This window comes from Lissotriton helveticus, chromosome 1_2 (genome assembly GCF_964261635.1).
Source record: "Lissotriton helveticus chromosome 1_2, aLisHel1.1, whole genome shotgun sequence".
Lineage (NCBI taxonomy): Eukaryota > Metazoa > Chordata > Amphibia > Caudata > Salamandridae > Lissotriton > Lissotriton helveticus.
The window spans coordinates 6630614-6654589 of NC_136058.1; the positions used below are offsets into that span (position 1 = coordinate 6630614).

The window sequence follows — 23976 nt, forward strand, 5'->3', positions numbered from 1 at the left end:
CAGACAGAGACAGGTGCACATTTGGGACTTTTCCAATTAAAGTTTAACTTGGCAAAATTGTTTGAGAATAAAAGGTCCAAGCTTCCACACTTTTCTTTTTTTTTTTAGAAAGGGCATGTACTTAATCACATATCAAAATGTAACTATTTTTGTTTTATGTGAATTTACTGATTCAGTATGAACATGGTCACGTCTCTGCCCCATACATCCATTGTCACCCTTGTATACACACAATAAATCAGTGGTTGTAATTCCAGTTTTAATAAGACTTTTATTGAACATACAAAATACATCACATACACATTATTACAAATACTTTACAATAAAAAAGAAATTTCTAAAAAAATTATTTGTCAGTTTTCTTGGAATTATTAAGTATAGTGTACAGTGAGGGAAAAGTACAGTATGTGCAATTGTGAAGGTCATTCTCCAAGTACAAATATATTACTCATGGAATCACTTCATAAAGCAAGTTACAGTATCCTGATAAACATGTACACAATGAACTAACCAGTCAGAGTTAACATGCAGATTGCTAAATTAAGGTGAAGCATAAAATAAAGAGAGTTCATGTCCACAGGCAGACCTGATCCAAATTGCTCAAGTGCTTAGCTTATATACAGGAAAATCTCTCTTGGTTCTAAAAGCATATTACCCGTACTTTTGCTACATAATAAAAAATCCAAGAGCCCAAAAACGACACGTCGAATGGATAGTTTACTACATTGATAACATTTAGAAGGTAATCATCTAGCTAGTAGTAGTTTAATTTTCAGATACCAATCGTGTTCCTTGAATTGTAATGGAATCCTGGATCCAAGTGTTTGATACAAGAGATATTTTGTGCAGAAGAGGTTGAGTCTTGAACATTGTGGCAAATGCTAATTAATGTCTTGAACATACACACATATTTATATTTAAATTTGAGATGCATGTTACAAAAAAGAGTATTGCGAAGAGAACAAGGGCTGGTATAAAAAAACACGTTTACATCTAAGTTTCACGATAAGTGTTAAATACACTTTACAGGGCACTATCTGCTTTGTGGTAAAAGATTGGGGAGTCAGAAATACTCAGCAACGGGTTAAATAGAAAAGCGGATAGAACAAAAGAATCCAGTTATATATAAAGATTCCAAAAGCACTGACTGTTTAAACATCTTAAGCGTTTTAAATGATTATTTCAGAGGCACATAATTGTGACAGATTTTGCTAAATGTTAAAAAGCATTGCATTTTCAGATGAAGTGTTGATTTTCTATGCGTTAATATATTAGACAACCCAAACAGGTCACTTTATTTTCTTTTTTATCCAAAAAGATAAACGACTCAAGAACAGCAGTTATGGATGATTGTGGCAGTGTAGAATTTTAGTACTGTATACTATGTTCAACTAATAAGCATTTCCTTCATTTACAGTGCGTTCTCTCAATTTTTGCTTGGAGGTTGCTGGATCCAACATTTCCTGGCAACTCTTGGCAACTTCAGTTATTAAACAGATTGCCTACACCAGGGTAGTTATTCCCCATTTGCTAACTAATGTAGAGAGGAACACATGTAGCATTTTAAATATATGTGAGCGTGTTCTCTTCTTAGCTTTTAAATCTGGTAACAGTTTGTATTTCCCAAGGTTAGGAAATACAGTGCATCTCATTTCACCTGACCTCAGTAAAACTCAAATTTCGATTACATGGATCGTGAAGGGAAACAAATAAAACTATGACACCGCAACACCTCTGCTCTCATATCAGGGGTTGTACTTCTAGTAAAATTAACAAAAATGCAATAGGACTCGCTTTCCAAATATTACCTGAAGAACAGCCAGATTTTGCTTAGAACACTCATAAATCCACTTTACAGCCTTTCACACATGAAGTTGTGTGTGCAAGAAAGATATTTTCAAAGCAAGTGCGACAAATCAGTACAGCTTTCAAGCAGTTTGGCCCATTGGACGATATCTGAGAAATGGTTACATACACCTGAGTCAAGCAGAAGGTACAATTCCATTTACAATAAAACTTGCATCTGAAACACACTTTGAGACACATTTCTCTGGCAGTAAAAGTGGTACTGATGCACATAATGCTCTGAGATAACTTTCAGCAGCTAAAAATCTTCTGTTTCTCGGTGAATATCACATATCCACTCCTCGCCTGCTTGGTGATTCGACTCCAGGAAAGAAAATCTGAGCTTGAATGACTGGTGTGAGCAATCTTGGCAAATGCTATCACCCTTAGCACCGTGGTGTTCAGCATTATTTTTTTTTTTTTTTTAGTTAAGACAAATTAATGGAACTGAAATATTCTTAATTTTACTCTGCCACAAAGGGAATTGTCAAGAGTAATGTTTATGCATGGATGTTTGAAGAGCTAGTGACAGATATAATTTAGAACATATTAATCCAAATAAAGCCTTTAGAATTTTCTGGTAGGCAATAATGTGCAGATTTATATCTCCGGTTGCATTTTACAATGCACAAAAACAATCGCAAGCAGATGAATTCAAGAGCAGATTAAGAATATGAATGTGAATGCTGTATTTAAAGGAATATTCCCCAGTGCACTAGAAAAGGCAACGGATATATATAACAAAATAAATGGTGGGGTATTTCCCTATTGTTTCTGAGAGATTAAGGCAAATAGTTACGCAATCTCCAAAATTACCCATTTTCAAGTTAGATATAGTTGAACAGCTAGCATAAATACGTAACATGTTCAACAGTGGGATTTAAACTAAAAAGCAACCACTTATAATATTTTTAGAAGATAGCAGAAGTTCTTCATATACTTATGTTGGCAACTTGAATTTCTAGGACATAACGTTATGAGATGTTAATTTTAATTCAATTGATTGATTACTGAAAAAGTCCAGGTCTCCTATCAGTATTGCATCAACCAGAGCTTTGAAGCTTGTTATGCCAAGACTTTCTATCATGTCCGATTGGTAGACTATGTCTTCCAAAAGGATATAAGATGTTAAAGAAAAGAGGACTTTGCCAACAAACCAACTATATCATCAAACAATACACACTCACAACAATTAACGCCCAATCAAAATGTACATAATGCAATAACAAAAGGCCACGTGGGGCCAGTCATGCCATTACCCAATTTAGCTGGCATACTCACTGGCTTTTAAGGAAAGATTCAAATGACGAGTTATAAGGATGAAAAATCACACAAACAGGCTGTTTCTTTTAGCGTATATAAATCATGTGTCCTTCACAAGATGACTGTTACAACTATAAACTTAAAAGCAATACTTCAAATAAAACGAACATAAAAATGACTACGTCATTGCAGCTTCCCATATCTGAACTGTATATTCTATGTCTTCATGTATAAAAGGATATGTATTGTTCTATGTTAATGAATTTTGAAATGGTATTTTTAGAAACCGTTCCCATACAATATAACCCACTTAAAAACACCTATGAATAAAATACTTCAACAGGATTGAGAAATAGTAGAAAAATATTTCTCCCAAATATTCAAATAGCGAAATGGAGAGGCTTTCTTCAAGACAAGAAACGTTGTGCTGCAAACTACATATATATTGTACTGTTCCATTCCTACAAAAACTGCACTAGGCTTTAAGATTTCCTTAATTTCCTTTTTTCTTACTCCTTACATTTAGCACAAAATATATTTTACACGCATGAAGAATAAAACAACTCTATATAATTTCTGACCTTACTAACCTTTAACTTTTACTGAAGGAGCCAGAGGAAAATGTGATTAGCAAGTAAAGCTTGCAAGTGTTCACTTTTTTGTACTCTGCCTTTAGATTATGTTCTGGCTACTCTAATTTTGTATGGATCCTGCCAAACAAATTAGAACCTTCAGTCCTCTAAAGGATATTTTTCTGGAATATAGTTATTTAGCCATATGAGACTTAAAGCAGTACTGTGACATTTATCTAAAATGTTTATCTCTATTAAGAAGTAATTTCAAGTGAAACGTGTATACTAACCAAAATATTAGGAACAGTTTTATAAATAACAGTAAAGCTACTTTTTATTAGAATAACAGGCCAATTTAATGATAACAAAAATAATCTCTGTAGGTGATGCAGTTTCAAACTGAATCCTTCCACTATGCATTTTTAGGCACAGAAATTAAAAGGGTTATTTTTCTGGCCACACACAATAGTTATTGATGCATAATCAAACCACAGTTATAAGCTTCTTGATACGATCAATAAGTCTGCAATTCGTGAAAGAGTCCCCAAAAAACGTATTTGTTTGTAGGTATTAATTTTGCTTGTTGGGCATTATCATGGTGCATCAAAATGTCAATAAAATATCAACTTAAATATGGCTTCCGCCACATTTATTTTTGAGATTTTTTTCGTAATTTTTTTACTACATCACATATATTTTTGCTGTACTCTCTCAATTTACTTGCCGTCTATTTTACGCAGTACTACCTTTACTGAAAATAAACTCAAGATAATTTTTATTCTATCAGCAGGTATAATGGCACATGTCTGTGGGTTTGTTAACAGTTTTTTCTTAACTGTCTTTAGTCAGGCAGCTAGTTCTTATGTTTAGTACTCGCACATTGCTTTGGTTCTTCAGCACATTAAGGAGATGTATATTTATTTCAAAATTCATATTTGTTGTTCTGTAGTACTAATGTGTTAACTTATTCCACGTTGAGCATGAGAAATGTCTTTCATTTCTCATAGTTTCGACTGTGTAATTACTTTCTTAGTTAGACTGCCATCCATTGCGTGACATTCCCCTTGAAATAGGAAGTTGCCCCATGGGAGGAAAGGAAGTGCTGTTCTATAAAGGCAAAAAGGTGCAAGTAAAAGGTTGCATTTAGTTTCACATTCCATACAGGAAAATGCATAATTTCTCTGTGCACATTTGCTAATATGATCAGTCTCAAGACCTCTAGTTTCCAGGACTAAAGTTTGTTCACAAAATCAGAAAAAGTCAAAGCAAGAGAATGTTTGCAAAAATGTTAAAACAAAGATTGGTAGGTAGAGTTTTCAATTTCAAAATGAAAAAGTTAAAAGGTAAAGAACAAAATTTTATTACTGTAAAAAAAAAAGTATGTCCCTTTTTAGAAAGCAACAGTGGTCTTTTAAAACCGGGTCAAATTGTGTCCTGGGGTACCAAAACATGTTTGGTTGATTGTGTTACATGCTCTAAAAAAATAAGAGTTTAAGATTCAAGTTAATTCAGGAAGCCTTATTTACCTACTCTCCCTACCTAAAACGCAACTAGAATTACCGCAATCAGGGGATACAACGTCCTTCAAAATCAACTAGATTACTTCTTTTTTGCATTTGTACACTGTAATGAATGCCAGCTTTTCAAATGACTGCTTCCATAATGCAGTACTACAGTAAAACAGGTTATTTTGTACACACCAAAGGTACTGAGCATACTCTTCTGAAACTCCAATTCCCTAGTTTCAAATTTGTTAAAATTATAACTTTATATGACTAACTACCTGCAGAGCATGGATAGGAATGGAAACATATTACAGATTGTTATAAAGAGTTATAGTCTAAGACCTATGTATATATTTTTAACAGGATTTGCTGAAGACTGGCAAGTTAAAATCAGTGTTGCAATACACATCACATATTAAAGTTTCAAAATGCGAGCATGATATTACTGACCATGAACTTCTATGTAAACATTGAGAAATACCACATACTATGGTAAATATGTTTGCAGTTTATACCTAGTGAGGAAAGAGTTGACATTCTAACAACAGTATGGAAGAATCACACAATTCAAGCATACAATAAATGTCAAAGAACTACATCCTTGCTGAAGTATGAGGCACTCTCAAATTATTCAGTCCAGTGGCGACTGGTCTATTCATGGAGTTCAACTATTCTTTTTTTGTAGCACTTTTCTTTGTAGCACTGCTTTGACAGCAACTGGAAGTACAACATGAAGTAAGAATATGGATTCCAAAACTATTCCACAGAATGCAAGTACATTCTAGCGCTTGATGACCACTTGTTCGTAAGCACTAGCCCCGACTCTGAAACAAGAGTTAAAAACAATGGAATCAGTGTGCCTTGAAAATGACAATGATGAAATAACAATTACTTGTACACAGCAAACTGTCTTTGTTAGGGATACCCTAAATGGAAAAAAGTATATCACTTGAATATATTGTAGTCTTTAGTTCATTTTGCTTTATACATTTTTCTTACCTGTAAATTGTGTAATACAAGTGCAGTTCTTGCTCATCACGTTCCTTATTTTCTGTAAGTTTAGGCACAAGTCCTGAAGACAGGCAACCCTGTACGCCCTATTTATATTTTTTGACCCTCCATTCATGTGCAGTATAACAAATGTTACTTACCGAGTAAGCATCTATTTGTGGCAGGTAGTGCTGTAGATTCACATGCTCTACACACTCCTGCCACTTAGTGTTGGGCTTGGAAGTGTGCAACTTATTTTTCTTCATAAATGTCTTTAGAGTGATGAGGAACAGTGACTTCTCCAGTGACTGATAATACACATGGGCATCAGCCCCATTGTTAGATTGTTTTCCGCAGCGCGGTTGAGGATGAAGATGGAGCATACAAATAAAAGGTAGATAACCATGCAAAAGGAGAAAGCGAAATAACCATCTGCAACAACTAGAGGCTTTCGGGGAACAGGGTGGGGGCCCATGTGAAACTACGGCACTACATGCCACAAACAGATGCTTGCAGGGTAAAACATTCAGTTTGTGGCATGTGTAGCTGTAGATAAACTTCCTCTGCATAGACTGTAAAGCAGCACTTCCCTAAGAGGGGGCTAGCCAGAGGATATTGTAGAGGACTGAAAGAGAGTTCATAGCACAGCTTGGCCAACCTTTGCTTGTTGACCCACAAAGACGTCCACACAGTAGTGGCTGGTGAACGTGTGCAGAAGTATACCAAGTAGCTGCTTTAGATATGTTAGCTATATGGATGTTTCCAAGGAAGCCCATAGAGGCCCCTTTTTTGCAAGGCGAGTTCAGTCTGTGGGGGCAGTCAGTTGCCTTTTGGCCTTGGTATTGCAAGTTTGAATACACTTGACAAGCTATCAAGCGACGCCCCCCTTTGGACAGGGTATGGCATCTGTCTGGTTAGTGAAAGCGACTAAGTGTTACTGAGTCTTGCAAAAGGACTGCCAATGTAGTACAGGAGGGCACGTTTGACATCCAGAGTATGTAGGGCCCTTCTGCAACTGAGTCTGACTGTGGGAAGAAAACTTGTAGCTGTATGGTTTGCTTAACATGGAAGAGGGATACCACCTTTGGCAGAAACTTTGGGTTTGTCCTAAGGATGACTGTCATTATGAGCATGGAAGAAAGGCTCCTCCAGAGTAAAAGTTTGGAGTTCACCGACATGTCTTTAAGATGTGATAGCAACAATGAAGGCAACCTTCTAAGACAAGATCTGCAGCGGGCACAAGTGGAGAGGTTCAAAAGGGGGGTCCATGAGACAAGAATGTCCTATATTGAGGTTCCAGATAGGGTCCGGAGGTACCCATGCGGGATAACCCTTTTGAGCCCTTCCATGAAATCTTTGATGACTGGGATTCTAAACAAGGAAGAGTGCTCTCTATTATGTAAGTAAGCTGCGACTGCAGCCAGTTGAAGACATATGGGAGTCTCAACGTGGCCTGAAGTCTGATGAAGAAGACAGGAGTCTATATTTTGGACTGCTGGTTTGAGAGGATCTATATGCTTGGAAGGTAGAAGTGGAGAAATCCTTTTTAATTAGCTGCATAGTAGGCCTGCGTGATGGGTTTACTTGCCTCTTTAAGGATAGACATACATTCTGCAGGCAGATTAAGTAAGCCAAATTCTAAGACCTCAGGATATTGCAAGACTGACCTGCCTGGAGTTTGAATGCCTGATGATGCCTTGGTTCTGTATGAGAAGGGCTGGTTGGTTTGGCAGTTTCTCGTGGAAAGTTCATGTACACTGGTTCTCTGGGTCACGTGTGAGCCACCAGGATGAGTGTAAGGCACATTTGGTGAGGCTTCCAAACCACCTACAAAAGGAATGGGAAAGGCAGAAAAGCGCAGGCAAATATCCCATACCAGTTCATCCATAGTGCATTGCCTGTGGGTTGTCGACATGGAGCCCTGGAGTCGAAGCGTTGGTATTTTGAGCGGTTGCGAAGCGATTTAAGTGGGGAAAACCCCACAATAGAAGTATGAGAGTAGGACTTGAGGGTGGAGTTCCCACTCCTGGACTTGCTGCTGCATCCTGCTTAGCAGGTTGGCAAAGTCGATGTCCACTTCCAGTAGGTTCTACGTAAGCAGATGTATCCTGTGGTGAAGTGCCCAATGCCAAATGTTCTGCGCCAGTGTTGACAGCTGTGGAGAGTGTGTGCCTCCCTGTTTCTGAAGGTAACACACGGGTGTCATGTTGTCTGTCTTGATGAGTACCAACTTGCGTTGTTTTTGATGGAAGAAGGGTTTAAGTGTAAGCTGGATGGCCAGCAGCTTTAAGTAACCATTGTGAAAGGGTCTGTAGCGATTTTCACTTGCTGAACTGGGACTAGAAAGGACCAGCCCTGCAACAGGTTGTTCTTGTCCCACCACTGTAAAGAGTGATGGTTGCTGGCCCAATCAACACTAGATCCTCCCATTGACCCGCCGCCTGTGTCCATGGAGCCTCAAGGCACTCTTGTAGAGTATGAATAAGATGTAGGATAGATGCACAGCTTTGATATCGAAATGCTATTTTGAAAAGAACAGATTATGACTGTTTTTTTGGTGCTCCTAAAGGTGACGGCGTAGGTCCAGCGGCGTCAAAATCAATGAGTTAGAAGTGAAATTAGACGGTGTCTAGTTTCATCCCTTTAAGGCACACAGGTTGATTGTCTTTTGTTCAGAAAAAAGACTTCCACTCGGTTTTTTAGGTTACGTGTGTAACTTTTTAATAGGTTAAATCTTCTCTACTTTAGTTCAATTTCAATGCGTTTTCGTTTGCATATGGAGTATAACTTTATGCATTTGAGGCAATGTCTATTCATAGTATCCAATGCATTTCGGGCATTGTATGCATGCCCTTCATCAGGGAATCGACACTGTAAACATAATAAAGTGACAGTTATATTGTTGTCCTATTGACTTTCGTGTAACATGATATCTATAAATAACAGGGTAATGGCTAAACGTTGTGCAAACATAACGGTGCATAGTGATGTTGAGTGAGGTTCTGTGTACAATTAAGTTCAGAAAAAACATAACGAAAAAATCAAAAACTGACGAGTTACTCACAAGCCTCTTCTTGAGTGTTAAATTACATCTGTGAACAACATAAGGACGACCATTAGTGGCATACTTGGTAGAAAGGAAGACTCTTAACTAATGGGCTGCTATGTACTGACCTGAAATGCTGGTTTAAGCGTATTCTGCTCCATGAGAGGGCTCAAAAAACGGCTGCTCGGAACGAACTCCGGCTACGCTCTGGTTGGTTTGAAAAAAATTCCGGTCATGTGACCATCTGTATGGTGGACAGACTATCAGTAATATCTGCTCGGAAGCAGGTGGTATGAGGGTTATGGGGGTATGGAAGAAAAGGTTTACTACGAATCGAAGATAAAAATTAAAATTAAAAACAAAAATGGGGTTCAAACGTGGCAGTTACGGGTTGGTTTTTAGTAAAAAAACTAGCAAAAGTGAAACGAAGAAATCTCATAGGGGTGGCGAACCCTGGGTGAACCGGTGTATGTAATGAGGTGATCAGTGGGTGGAGCTATCTGCACTGTGGTGGTGTTAAGCAATAGGTTAGTGTGTATATGAGGTTAATGTCTATTAGGGTCTCGCACAGTATATACAAGGTACAGTCATTGGAGCAATATTTACAAGTAACATGACAGTTCAATTCTATCGTTTAACCCCGCCGGCTTTTGTGTGGACAGTTTTTGAATCCAGAAGTTCTCTCTTCTGAGGAGGTTTTTGGTGTTGTCTCTCCACTCAATTTTCTCAACAGTCTCAAGTATGGTAAACTTCATTTGGGATATGTTGTGGTGTTGTTCTACAAAGTGAGCTGACAGGGCTGACTTGATGTTCTTAAGTCGTATGTTGGATTTATGTTCTGTTAAACGCACTTTGATGCGCCGTTCTGTTTTGCCAACATATATCTTTCCACAAGGACATCTTATTCCATAAATCAAGTTGCTGGTGTCGCATGTAGCATTTACTTTTAGTTTGATTGGGTACCCTTGTGTGGGATGGTTGATCGTGTTGCCTTTCATTATGTTGTTACAACTGCCGCAATTGAGGCAAGGTTTGGTACCTTGATATGTTGTGGGTTCAAGGGGTCTGCTTTGTAAGATTTCCCCAAGGTTCTTAGCTCTCCTAAATGCAAATATTGGTGGTGAATTGAAAGATTGTTTGAAATCAGGTTCCATGTTTAATATTGACCAGTGTTTCAAGATGATTTTTTTGTATTTCTTACTTGCAGTGGAGAATTTTGAGACTACTACCATGCGTGTCTGTTCTGGTTTCTTTCTTGGAGTTAGAAGTTTTTTTCGGTCAATTCCATCAATTCTCTTTTTGGTTTCATCTATGAGAGTTTGGGGATATCCTCGGTTTGTAAATTTGTTGCTGGTTTCCTCAAGTCTGGCATTAAGGGTATGTTCTTCAGAGGAGATTCTTTTGACCCTAGCCATCTGTGAAAAAGGTAAGTTCCTTATCAAGTTAGGTTTGTGAAAGCTTGAGTATAATAACATGTTATTTCCAACGAATCCATCTCACTTGGGATACGTCTGACACTACTGTGAACTTCCTTGATGTCAAAATTACTATAACCCCACATGGATTGACCACGGATCTATATGTAAAACCGACGGACAGAAATAACATGTTATTATACTCAAGCTTTCACGAACCTAACTTGATAAGGAACTTACCTTTTTCACAGATGGCTAGGGTCAAAAGAATCTCCTCTGAAGAACATACCCTTAATGCCAGACTTGAGGAAACCAGCAACAAATTTACAAACCGAGGATATCCCCAAACTCTCATAGATGAAACCAAAAAGAGAATTGATGGAATTGACCGAAAAAAACTTCTAACTCCAAGAAAGAAACCAGAACAGACACGCATGGTAGTAGTCTCAAAATTCTCCACTGCAAGTAAGAAATACAAAAAAATCATCTTGAAACACTGGTCAATATTAAACATGGAACCTGATTTCAAACAATCTTTCAATTCACCACCAATATTTGCATTTACGAGAGCTAAGAACCTTGGGGAAACCTTACAAAGCAGACCCCTTGAACCCACAACATATCAAGGTACCAAACCTTGCCGCAATTGCGGCAGTTGTAACAACATAATGAAAGGCAACACGATCAACCATCCCACACAAGGGTACCCAATCAAACTAAAAGTAAATGCTACATGCGACACCAGCAACTTGATTTATGGAATAAGATGTCCTTGTGGAAAGATATATGTTGGCAAAACAGAACGGCGCATCAAAGTGCGTTTAACAGAACATAAATCCAACATACGACTTAAGAACATCAAGTCAGCCCTGTCAGCTCACTTTGTAGAACAACACCACAACATATCCCAAATGAAGTTTACCATACTTGAGACTGTTGAGAAAATTGAGGGGAGAGACAACACCAAACACCTCCTCAGAAGAGAGAACTTCTGGATTCAAAAACTGTCCACACAAAAGCCGGCGGGGTTAAACGATAGAATTGAACTGTCATGTTACTTGTAAATATTGCTCCAATGACTGTACCTTGTATATACTGTGCGAGACCCTAATAGACATTAACCTCATATACACACTAACCTATTGCTTAACACCACCACAGTGCAGATAGCTCCACCCACTGATCACCTCATTACATACACCGGTTCACCTAGGGTTCGCCACCCCTATAAGATTTCTTCGTTTCACTTTTGCTAGTTTTTTTACTAAAAACCAACCCGTAACTGCCACGTTTGAACCCCATTTTCGTTTTTAATTTTTATTTTTATCTTCGATTCGTAGTAAACCTTGTCTTCCATACCCCCATAACCCTCATACCACCAGCTTCCGAGCAGATATTACTGATAGTCTGTCCACCATACAGATGGTCACATGACCGGAATTTTTTTCAAACCAACCAGAGCGTAGCCGGAGTTCGTTCCGAGCAGCCGTTTTTTGAGCCCTCTCATGGAGCAGAATACGCTTAAACCAGCATTTCAGGTCAGTACATAGCAGCCCATTAGTTAAGAGTCTTCCTTTCTACCAAGTATGCCACTAATGGTCGTCCTTATGTTGTTCACAGATGTAATTTAACACTCAAGAAGAGGCTTGTGAGTAACTCGTCAGTTTTTGATTTTTTCGTTATGTTTTTTCTGAACTTAATTGTACACAGAACCTCACTCAACATCACTATGCACCGTTATGTTTGCACAACGTTTAGCCATTACCCTGTTATTTATAGATATCATGTTACACGAAAGTCAATAGGACAACAATATAACTGTCACTTTATTATGTTTACAGTGTCGATTCCCTGATGAAGGGCATGCATACAATGCCCGAAATGCATTGGATACTATGAATAGACATTGCCTCAAATGCATAAAGTTATACTCCATATGCAAACGAAAACGCATTGAAATTGAACTAAAGTAGAGAAGATTTAACCTATTAAAAAGTTACACACGTAACCTAAAAAACCGAGTGGAAGTATTTTTTCTGAACAAAAGACAATCAACATGTGTGCCTTAAAGGGATGAAACTAGACACCGTCTAATTTCACTTCTAACTCTTGTAGAGTAATCATTTTTTTTAAAAACACAATTTTTATTGTTTTATACACAGAGAAGACGACATTGTGACAAAAAACATCAGTAAGTCCATCCCCTCACCACCACTATCCCACGCCTATCACACATACAGCGGAGATTGTCTTTGCCCAACGTATGTAAATCGGATTCAAATGTCCGGGTGACTGCTACGTAATTCCCGAGAGGCATCAAGCTATACCTTCTACAATCACCCTCCATCCTCCTCCAACTCGAACCCATATCCCTCCCTCATCCTCCCACCCCCCTCAAACCTTCCCAACCCTTGTGAACAAGAAAACCAACCACCCAATGCCCATACCCCACAGCCCTCCACCCCCCATCCCCAGGCGTGTCGGAGTGCTACCAGTGTGGGCTGGAACCACCATCGGCAGTTCTAGCCAGAAACAGACCATCAGAAGTAGGCAGAAAGTGTTATCAGTCATCACGAGAGAGGGGTAGCAATCTAGGGTGTAGACTCTAAGCAAATGGTAGCCTATACTATGCCACCGGAGGCACCGGACTATGTGCGGGGATTCCTCGTTGTCAGCCTCCGTAAGTGTGAGTTCCAGGACCAACCTTTCCCAGGCCCTAGCCTTCTCCAATGCTGGCTTATTACCTGATCTAAGCGCCATTTGCAACCGGACCTCCCCTTCACACTGGGCCCAGTTACTGAGCTCCGCCTTCCATTTCTCTACAGCGGGTCCCCTATTCACCTTCCACTGGGAAGTTATGGCACGCTTCGCTAGGATCAACCCCAAGTCAAGAAATTTGCTAGTAATTTTGTTCTTCGAGGTGTGCGGAAACCAATGTAGGACGTAGTGTGCCATTGAGCTCTGGTAGAGTAATCATGTACAATCTTGCATGAGGGATCATGACAAAGCAAGATGCTTCATTCCAAGGAGGCGCATTACTGTTCAGACCGTTAAGTGCCAATCTGGCTAAAAAAGTGGCAGTAACAGTTGGAAATATTGGGCCCGCGCTTGGCTGTGTTAAGCTTTTCCAGTGACTGTGTTGAGAACTGCCCCACTGAGGGTTGGACTTGCAGGGGTTGAAAGTGGGACTTGACTGTAGTGATAGTGAAGCCTAAATTATGTAGGAATGTAGGATCTGCTTTCATCATTACCCCCCATTTTTTGCTGGTGTAATGCTGTTTTCGGACTAGTCTGACTTGGATCCTGCTAATCATGACCCCAGTCACTGTGCTCTTTCCCTAAATTTGACATTGGAAAGTACTTTGGTACCTCCATAATAGGCTACTGGTGTACCCTTGTAAGTCTCTACTATATGGTACTAAGGTACCCAGGGCATGGGTACACAGGGGTCTTCCATGGGCTGCAGCATGTATTATGCTACCCATGAGAGACCATTCAAACTGTAACTACAGGCCTACCATTGCAGCCTGTGTGAGTGGGTGCTTGCACCTGTCATCACAGATATGAGGTTCCTTATATCTGAGGTCACTACACTTAAAACCTATAAGTCACCCCATGGCAGGCACTTCAGTCCTGAGGGCAGGGTGCTTGATTACAAGTGTGAGGATACACCTGCATAAGCAGGACACCCCTACAAACCCTGGAGTTGATTCTCCTGGCTTTGTAAGTGCGGTCAGCCATTTAATACATATAGTGGATATCAAGTCAATTAAGAAATATCTAACTATATATTGGCTGCACTGAAACAGGTTTGGTATCAAACATGTTGGAATCCTACCCCATTACCGATTCCAATGTTGGATCTAGGATCACATGTACTGGGGGGGGGGGGGGGGGGGGGGGAGGGTCCCGTAGACTGCCCCCTATATTCCCGGTACCAGCCTTTGAGGGTCTCTCATCAAGCTAGTGCTGCTGCCCACTAGAGTCACATTTCTGCCCTCCTGGAGCTGAGCTCAAGCATGTGAAGGCAGAACAACAGGTTTCCTGCCACAGGGAGGTGTGACAACCTCCCAGGCAGGACTTAGTGTATTGGGCTGGGGGCGCTTCCCAGTGCGACCAGACTGCTTTGAAGGGCACAGTTGGTGCCCTTTTGCATACTCCAGTCTGAGCCAGTTGAGGAAGCCCTTGGCCCCTGCTTTGGTGGAAAACTGGACAAAGGATAGCCCCTCCTCTGGGAGGGATCCTTGAATCGTCCCAACCCTTTCCCTAGAGTACTTAAGGGCTTACCGGTGGGTAGCACTTCCGATTCATCGTGGGACAAGATTCAACCTCGAAACCACTTCAACTTCAACCATCAGGGCACCTTGGGCTTCACCTGGAACCAAGACTGCACCAGGTAAGACTCCTGCTACTCCTGGTATCGCTGTTCTGCAAGTCTTCGTCGCCTGTGTCTGTGCTTTATCCAGGTTATTCTCCAGGCCTGAGGGCATCAAGGACACCCAAAGTAATCTCCCTTGGAGTGAAGGAGTCACTCCCCTGCATCTGCAGGCACCACAACGAAGCTGGCCGGTCTGCTGCTACTTAAGTCCCACGGAATTCGAAAGGCTCAGCAACACAGGTGGTGGCTCTGCAACTCCCTCGAGGCCTTACCTGTCCTCCCAGCAAGTTTGAGGCCAGTATCCCTCATCAGAATTGCTGGAACACAGCCCCAGTGCACCGCATCGACTTGCCGTTGCCAAGACTTGTTGGCTATGTCCTCCAGAGATCTTCAGGCTACAAGAAGCTCCAGCTTACATCATCTCTTCCTGCCAAGATCTTCGTCCTCACCACATCCTCTACACTGTGGGCGTGCATCTTTGATGAGCTGCTTGAGCTCCTCTTGCGACTGTTGTGCCTTAGGCCTGTGGTTCCTCTTGAGGGTCTTCTTTGGCTTCAGTGTTGCTGCTGCCAAGGCTTGTTGGTGCTCCCACCAGACACCCACCCCCTGGTTCTTGACTTCCGACGAGGGACAGCTCGTGATCGGGTCTTCCACAGTGTCGCCTGGTCCTCACAGCTGCAGCGACAAAGTCACCGTCATCACTTCTGTATCTTCTGTCATCAGTGATCCATGCCTACTGGTCACTAATGAGTGGCTTGGACTCTTCCCCTCTGCTTGCAGGTTCTCCTTTTTCAAGAATCCATCCTTGGATTCCACCAGACTCTTTCACCTTCTTCGCCAGCGGCATCTTTTCTGAAGTCCTCCATTGTGGTCTACAGCGGTTTCCGACGTCAATTTACACCTATGCACCAGGCTTTCCTGATGTAGGTATCCTGGTTTCTAGGGTATCCATGGGTGGGGTAACTCTCCAACCTTCCATCTTCCACAGGGTTTCTTCAGGGTCCACTGGGAAGGGTCCTTCTTGAAAACTGCGACTTTCCCATTGACTTGCATTGAGTATGCAGCTGTGTTTTCACTCTGCACACAGCCTCCGTGGGGTTCCTGGGTACTTACCTTGAGTTGTTCCTTGTGTCCCCAGCTCTTCTGAGTCTTCTGGTCCAATTCTCGACTATGCTCGCAGTTTGCATTCCACTTCTTTAGTATATGGTTTGGTGTCCCCCTGGAGACTACTGTGTATTTGCGCTTACTTACCTGTTTACATTTGAAGAATTGCGTGTATTGAGTTGATATCTTCGGGTTGGAGATATACCAATGTGTTAGTGAAAATGTATAATAAATATACTTATTTTTATAACTACACTGTGTGGTTCTTTTTCATTTAACTTACACTATATGATTAGTTCTAGTAAAACAAGCTGCTTTACACTCCTTCTGAACTAAGCCTGAAGGCTGCTCTCCACAGCTACCACTTCGAGAGCTTTCTATGGTTGTCAAGACCCCTAAAACCACTATAATAAGGGTTGTCTGGATTAGTGCAAGGTGCTTCACCTGAGTAAGTGTGCAACATATACTAAGCCAGCCTCCTACAGAAGGTCTATGGTGGCCTGTGTGTGGAAGAGGCACTGTTGCCTGCTTGCAGTCTTGAACCACCAGTCGTCCAAGTAAGGGAACATGTGGATGCCATTCCTCTTGAGATAAGAGGCTACCACAGCAAACCATTTTGTTAATAGCCTGGGGGCCGTAGTGAACCCAAGGGCAGCATCTTGTATTCAAAATGGTGACCGCTTGCCAAGAACTGAAGGTAGCGGTGGTGAGCAGGGTGGATGGGAATGTGGATGCAGGCATACTTCAGATTGAGGGTATCATGAACTGGCCTTTTTGCAGTAGAGGGGTAACATCTTCGAGAGTGACCATATGGAAATGCACCGGACAGGACGTACTTGTTGAGTGGCCTGAGGTACAGTATAGGACTGAGGGTTCCTTCCTTTTTGGGTATCAGAAAGAACACCTCTTTAATGCACTGATGTCATGGGATAGGTTCTATAGCCCCTTTGAGAATAAGCCCCTGTACCTCGTCTTGAAGGAGGCACTGATGTTCTGTGGAAAAGGTTGTGTATGCGGGGTGGGATGTTTGGTGAAAGTGCAGTGAGCTCAGCAGTAGCACTGGCATGTGATGGAGGCGATACATACGTCTGAGGTGATTTCTTCCCTTTGTGGGCGAAATCCCTGTAATTTTCCCCCGACAGATGTAGTGTGATCAGGTGGGGAGGGAGAGGGAGTCACTGCTTTGCAGGACGGCCGCTTTGGCTACCCTCCCTTTTCCCCCACACCTGTTTCCTCTAAAATCTCCCCTAGCTTAACCCCGTGGGGACTGCTGCTGCCGCAGGTAAGTGGCGGGCGTGTCAGGGGAGATGGTTTTAGCCCCTACCTATAATGGGGCCAACGAAAGGAGCCTCCGGGAAAGAATGCCTGAAGAGCACTCATAGCATTGGCCAAGTCAGTGCCCTTTCTTATCTTCTCCAACAACTGATCCACCTGTGGCCCGAAAAGATGCTAGCCATTGAACAGCAGGTTTAACCGATGCTGCTAGACTTCTGGCTTGAAGCCCGAGACATGAAGGCAAGCGCAGCGATAATGAGGACCCTGGAATTGATCCCCCTGTCGCCAGTATTAGCTGTGTAAAGGGCAAATCAGGAGGTAGTATTTGATATTATTTTGCCCTCAGATATTAGTTTGTGGCCACGTTGTCTATATTAGTCTGAGAGGTGCTGAAGAAGTTCCTCCTTCTCGCCCCAGTGGTCGATAACATAGCAGGAGAACAAGCTAATTTAATTTGTTATCCCCCAATGAGTGGCTATTTGTGCACCTCCGGAGGCAGATCCTTCTCTTTCCTCGCGGCCAAGACCTGGAACACCCTCCCGACCCACTTGCGGCAGACCCAGGACCTGCTCACCTTCAGGAAGCTCAAGACCTGGCTCTTCGAGCAGTAGCAGCAGCCTCCCCCCCCCGCAGCGCCTTGAGACACTCACGGGTAAGTAGTGCGCTATACAAATTCTGTGATTGATTGATTGATTGCAGCCAATAATGTCTGCTGTGTCAATCTTCTTGCTCTCTTTGTCGGGGGTAGGTCGTCGCCTGTCCCCAGGGCATTGGCACATTTGCGTGCTGTGTGGACTACCAGGAAGTCCAGCAGCAATGCCCGTGGATAATGGGAGGGTTAATATTTTTGTCTACTCTTGGAGCGACAGCCCTGAGCTTGATGGGCTATTTGATGGTGTCCGGCACAGGTTTAAGCATGCCCTTGAGCATGCTTAAACCTCGACAGTGTCTTGACCAGGAGGTCTTTGTCTTCCTTGGTGGTATGTATTAGGCAAACCTAATAGAAGGTGGGTGCCCTATGTTTCACCTTTTGATGGAGGCTGTGTCACATGGAGGAGAGGGTTTGGCCCAGTAGAGATCTAGATCTGCTACCGCCCCCGGGAAGGACCTACATTGTAATAGTCTCATGGGTCATTCCCAGGTTCAGGATCACAGGGGGGGTCTCGTAAAGGTCTGCAGGGTATGAGGACCTGTCCCCTCCTTAAGACTAATATGGTGAACCCTCTGGAGAAGGTGGTGGAGGCGGCGCATATGGTGAGGATACTGGATGTGGAAAGGAAAAAGGAGGAGAAGGGTGTGGAGGAGGACGAGTTGGGAGGACACTATTGCCCAGTCCTGATGCTTCCTGTGCTCGAGGGGTGATATTGGATCCAAGTCAAGATGCTCCTCCAAGGTGAGTTTCCTCTTCCATGGAAGATTATCTTGTGCCTTAGGTGGAGGCACCATTGAGATTTTGCCAAGTCTGTGGGTGGAAAAAAAATGAGTCTTTTGACGTGCATCAAGCTCTTCCTGGAGGCACTAGAGTATTGACTGCTCCAGATCTTCAGACCCTGCAGTTATAGGAGCTCTCGGCCTCACAACTCAACATCAAAGCAGTCTTCTGGCTTATTGGAGCTGAGCTGGGTATTTGGTGCCAGTTGATGTCTATCCTGACCGAGACTTGTGGGGAGTTTTCGGTGCTGGTGGACGGAGTGATATCGTCTGGAAGGCTTTTTCTCAGTTCAGACCATGGCCTGCAGGCAGTGGTAGACCAGAAGCCTGCTGCTTAGACACTGGACGTGACCCGACCCCCGCTGAGGCAGTGCTTGGCATGTGCACGGAGACGATGTACGACTGTCGTGTGAGTGGTGGTACTCGCGGTCAAATGCTTCAGGACCTGCTGTGCCTCTGGATCCTACTGCTCCTCTGTTTCTAATTCAGATTGACAGCTTTGCTCGGGCTGAACTGTAGAGGATAGGCGTCAGAGAGGGCTGCCTCTAGCTCCTCTTCGAAGATATATTGGTGTGCTCCAATCTGCATAATGCAAGGCATTTATCCCAACCATACAGCAAAGTATTCTTGGAGCAGAAGGCACGGCACGCCGAACACGCAGCCTATTCGTGTTGCGGTGAAAGGCAAAGGTTGTCGACCTGGTGGTGTTTGGTCCATGGTTACTGGGGGCAATATTAGAAAGGCATTCTTTCCTTCACTGTTGGATCATCGTTGAAGAGAAGACCGGAAGATGAGGTGCAAGGTTCCCACAAGGCGCAGGGCCCAGAAGAGGAGCCTGGTAGTTGATCCTGACGGATGTTGCAACCTGAACAGCCTGATCGAAGAACATTTTTCCATGCCAATGAGGGAGGAGAGGCCGAAGAAGTCCAACAACTAACACCACGAGGTGTTTACTTGGAGCTTGATCAGGAACACGTTCAAACTCGACGTCGAACAATTTAAGAATAGAGCAGATGCCCATGTGCATTATCAGTCATGGGAGGAGTAACAATACCATGTGACTTCTTCGAAGGAAAAAAGGTTGCACACATCCGAGACCAACACTAAATGGCAGAAGTATGCAGAACATGTGTATCTACAAATACACATGCCAAGAATATATAATTTCATTACATGTCAGTAACTTCCCTTCAATCATACACTAAAATAATATCCTCCGGGTTTGGGAGGGCTGGGTTTTGAAACATTTTCCTCAGCTATAGCTTTTTAGTGCCACCCGGTGGTACCATGGAGACTATGCCACAACTGCCTGTTCAAGATGTAACAACATCACAGTATGGAAGACGCCAACAGGTGCAATGGCATTAGTTCCTGGTACTTTTTTGAAGAATCCGTAGAGGAATTAAGTGATTATCAATAACAGAGACAATACAGCAAGTGATATGCTTGTATACCATGTGATTTTATTAGTCATGCCACCAACTAACAGGGGAAGAGGAAAGGTGGTGAGAATTCTGCAGGAGGATGCAGTATCCAACAGCGATATTGTTACCAAAGCTAAGTATCTTTTCCTTCTGATTAATATTTCTTCCCACAGATTCTTCCCTTCATGAATGAGTCCCAAGGCACTACCTTCCGGCAGGTGGGATCGAGCAGTGCAGATTATCTCAACTCTGGCAATGTACCCGTCACTGTGTGACTTGAGGCAGTAATGTGTAACAAAGCAAGCAAAGATGACCATGTCAGCCCGGCACTGTCATCTACTGAAATACCTCTGGTAATAGCTATGGAAACAGCCATGGCCTTGGTTGAGGGGCCCTAAATAACAACTGAAGGGTATAGCTTGGCCAAGGCAGAGCAGGTTTTAATACAATGGATAACCTAAAGCGAAATGGTGTGCTTCATCACAGCTTTGCCCTTTTTGGCTCTGCTGATGCCCATAAGGAGCTGACCATCTACTCAACTGTGTTGTGCATGGCCAAGGTATTAATAACACTGCACCCATGGGGTCAGATCTATGCAGCTGCTCCTTTTCTTTATCAGGGTAAGGAAGAAAGATAGAAAATGATGGATTTACTCATCTGAAATGCAGGCAACACTTTCTGTAAAGAAAAAAGAGAATGTAGGAAGAACCATTTTATCAGTATAGGAAACTCTGAAAGATGGCAAAATCAGAAGGATCTGAAGTTCATCGACTGTGGGCCAATGCCACTGCACTAAGAAGACCTTTTACTGACTAAGAAGAGGAACAGGGCAACTGTGCATCGATTTGAATGGTGAAGCCATAAGGAAACTGGTGCTGATGGTATCCCGTAGAGCAACCCCTGTCGCGAAAGAGCAGTACATGTGCTGAGGCATTTGGACGGTCTGTTAAATTTGTCTGTGCCAGGACTGTTCTGCTTTGTAGTAGCCTCAAACCTATGTATACTGTTGATGGAACTGTTTTTATGGGAAGGCTTTGCACAGTAAGCATGCCTTTGCATTGCTATTTTTGAAGCCCTTCGGGAGAAACCGGCTTACTCTTCAAACCGCTACTCACCATAGAAGGGAATGTCCATGAGGGCTGCTTGGATATCCCCTAGGAGGCCAAAGACACAGCATGAAGGCCCTGCCAATTGATTATTTCACCCCATAGAGCCCAGTCTTTTAGACTGCCGAGACAATGGTGTTTAGTGTCATGGAGGAAGCCTGAACCAGGAGGCAGTCAGAGGAGGGGTGTGAAGATCAGCATTTCAAGTCTCAGAGTGTGGGCATGTATTACCTAGCAACTTGTATGAGAACTTGTGGAACCAATAAGGCTTTCTTCCATTGAGCCAGTATGGGCTTCAATAGCACTTTGTTTAATATGCTCAGACTGGAGGACAGCTGCAAGATTTCCATTAAAATGTTAGACTCCAGCTCAACAGTGGGAAAAATCAATTCTAGTGCTTCTGCTACTTCCGTACCACCATGAAGAAGCCCCAGAGTGGTAAGGTATGTCCCCTCCCAGAAATGTATCAGGGCCACATGAGTTCTGTAAGTCCAGGAAAGGGAAAGCATCAATGTTGTAAGAGGGAAGGGGGATATCCATACAAGACTCATCACTCTCTTTATGGCCATAATCTTAGTTAAGCATGACTTGCACAATGGTGGCAGACCGGGAGAGTTCCTTCATGCGGGCAAAGCTTTAGCTTCTAGGGAATTGCTGTTTCTAAGATTCAACATCAAAACAGGCCTGAACTTTTTTGTGTGCTGCTCGTACAATGCCCATTGACTTTAAGAGTTTTGAAGGCAGCACTGAAATAGGCTCCAAAGTTTATACACTGGACAGTGTCGAAGGCAGCTTCCAAGTTCATTTAGTTGACACATTTGAGGGCACAGTGTTTGTTTGGAGTAAGTCCAAGGCCACAGCATCTGTAGCATGGGGTCAGGTGGTGGCAGATTAACAGAAATTACCTAAAAACACAGAAGCAGACTCACCCTTGGGAATGGTCCAGAGTGTACTGGTAACATATTGAAAATATGTGGAAAGGCCGCCAGAAGGCTTCAACCTGCACAAAGTCGGCATATGGAGTTGAAAATTCCAGCTTCATCCTTTTAAGTGCTGGAATCCGTTGTGACCACGAGGAAGAGCCTGTCATCCGGGAACGATGTTGGGACTTCGCATGGTCCCAGTAGGATTTCTTCTTTTCATGGTGTTTTTAGTAGGAATAGCTTTTAGGAGATAATTTCCTGCCTGTTAGGGTACTTACTGAAGGGATACACTTTGGTGTATACTTGCAGTCCTTAGCCAAATATAGCTTGGCCTCCTGCGCTCTGATGACCTTCAAGTGCATCAAGGAACATGAGTCATGTGTTGAGGGGATCATGTACAGAGCCTAATCACCAATTGCAAATGTCTTCTAGATCAAACAAATAACATCTTCTTTTAGGCTCTGTGACAAGGCTTGATACTTGAAATCTCTGGAGGTGACATTTGACATGGTTGCTACAGAGGACAGATTTTTTCAGTGAAGCATCGTAAACAGCTCTTTACTTGTGGTGACCAAGTCAGGAAAAACAGGAACCTGTGCCAGCTGGCGCCTTGTACACTCTGATGCTGTCACACCCAGGACAGGTAGAGTCGTGGCTAGAGCTGCATGGCAAGACCTGGCAGCTCTGGAGAGGTATTACTGGAAAACAAAATCTTGACCCAGTCTGTAACCTGGAGGATAGTAATGCGATATGTATTCTGCAAAAAGGAGTAGCCATCAGAAGTACACATCATTTATGCTTAGAAGTTTCACGTATCTCAGGTTCTCACACATTTGTTGTGAGGTCCAAGCACTCCTACCTATAGAGCTAATTATCACTATCAACACTTTTATCAAAAGCAAAGCAACATTGGGAATGTACATATGCATTAGACTTAAATAAGCAATGCAAAATTAAAAGACGGGCAACACGAATGGGAGGCACGCATTTAAATGTTAAAACAGTGAAATGGGAACTAGTAATGCTGGAAGACGAAAGGGCAAGGCCCTTTGAAGAATATGTCAAAGAAGTTATATTTTTATACAAAAGCGTGGCAATGATAGGAGCTACAAATAATAATTTGGGCTAGAAAAAGTAATTTTTATTTTCACTGATTCATGTTAATTCAGAAAAATTGGGCACCCTACAAATGTTACATAGTTTGCTATAAGGGTAATAAATTATACAAGCACTGGCAAAAGATGTAGGTCGGGCTCTTCTTAATAAATAGAAGGTCTTCATTGATTGATTGGCAAGTGCACTAGTACATTTAGGTGGCTAGGCGACTGGACGGACTCACTCCTGTTCTAGTTCAGTCATTCACCAGTCCATTCCGCCATCAATTCATGCACTTACTTAGTTTAGCCATACAGGCAAAAAAATATTGCCTTTGCAAAATGAAAGATGTGGACAAAAGGAGACACTGCACTAACACGTTTCAACTGTGTGGATTACTTTAAAAAAATGTGATCATGAATTCCTCCGCAATCTTTGAATCTATTACATAAGCAAAAATAAAACATGCACAAAGCCCATCGTTTTGGCATTGATATAGTGAAACGGTTGGACTAAAGCACTACACAGGTACCGCTTGGCAGTAGCATTGGACGCATCCATAACACAAGAAAGGGGCCGAAGGCGCAGTCATCAACATCACACA

The 23976-nt window shown here is 42.4% G+C and overlaps 1 protein-coding gene across 1 annotated transcript in view; it reads right to left on the minus strand.

Moving 5' to 3' along the window:
* Positions 1–251: 251 nt before the first annotated feature.
* EEIG2 (EEIG family member 2) overlaps positions 252–23976 on the minus strand; it is a 494462-nt gene continuing 470737 nt past the window's right edge. Inside the window, exon 11 of the mRNA XM_078668430.1 lies at positions 252–6009. Coding sequence (XP_078524556.1) covers positions 5967–6009 — 43 coding nt within the window. The 3' untranslated portion in view covers positions 252–5966. The remainder of the gene's footprint in view (positions 6010–23976) is intronic.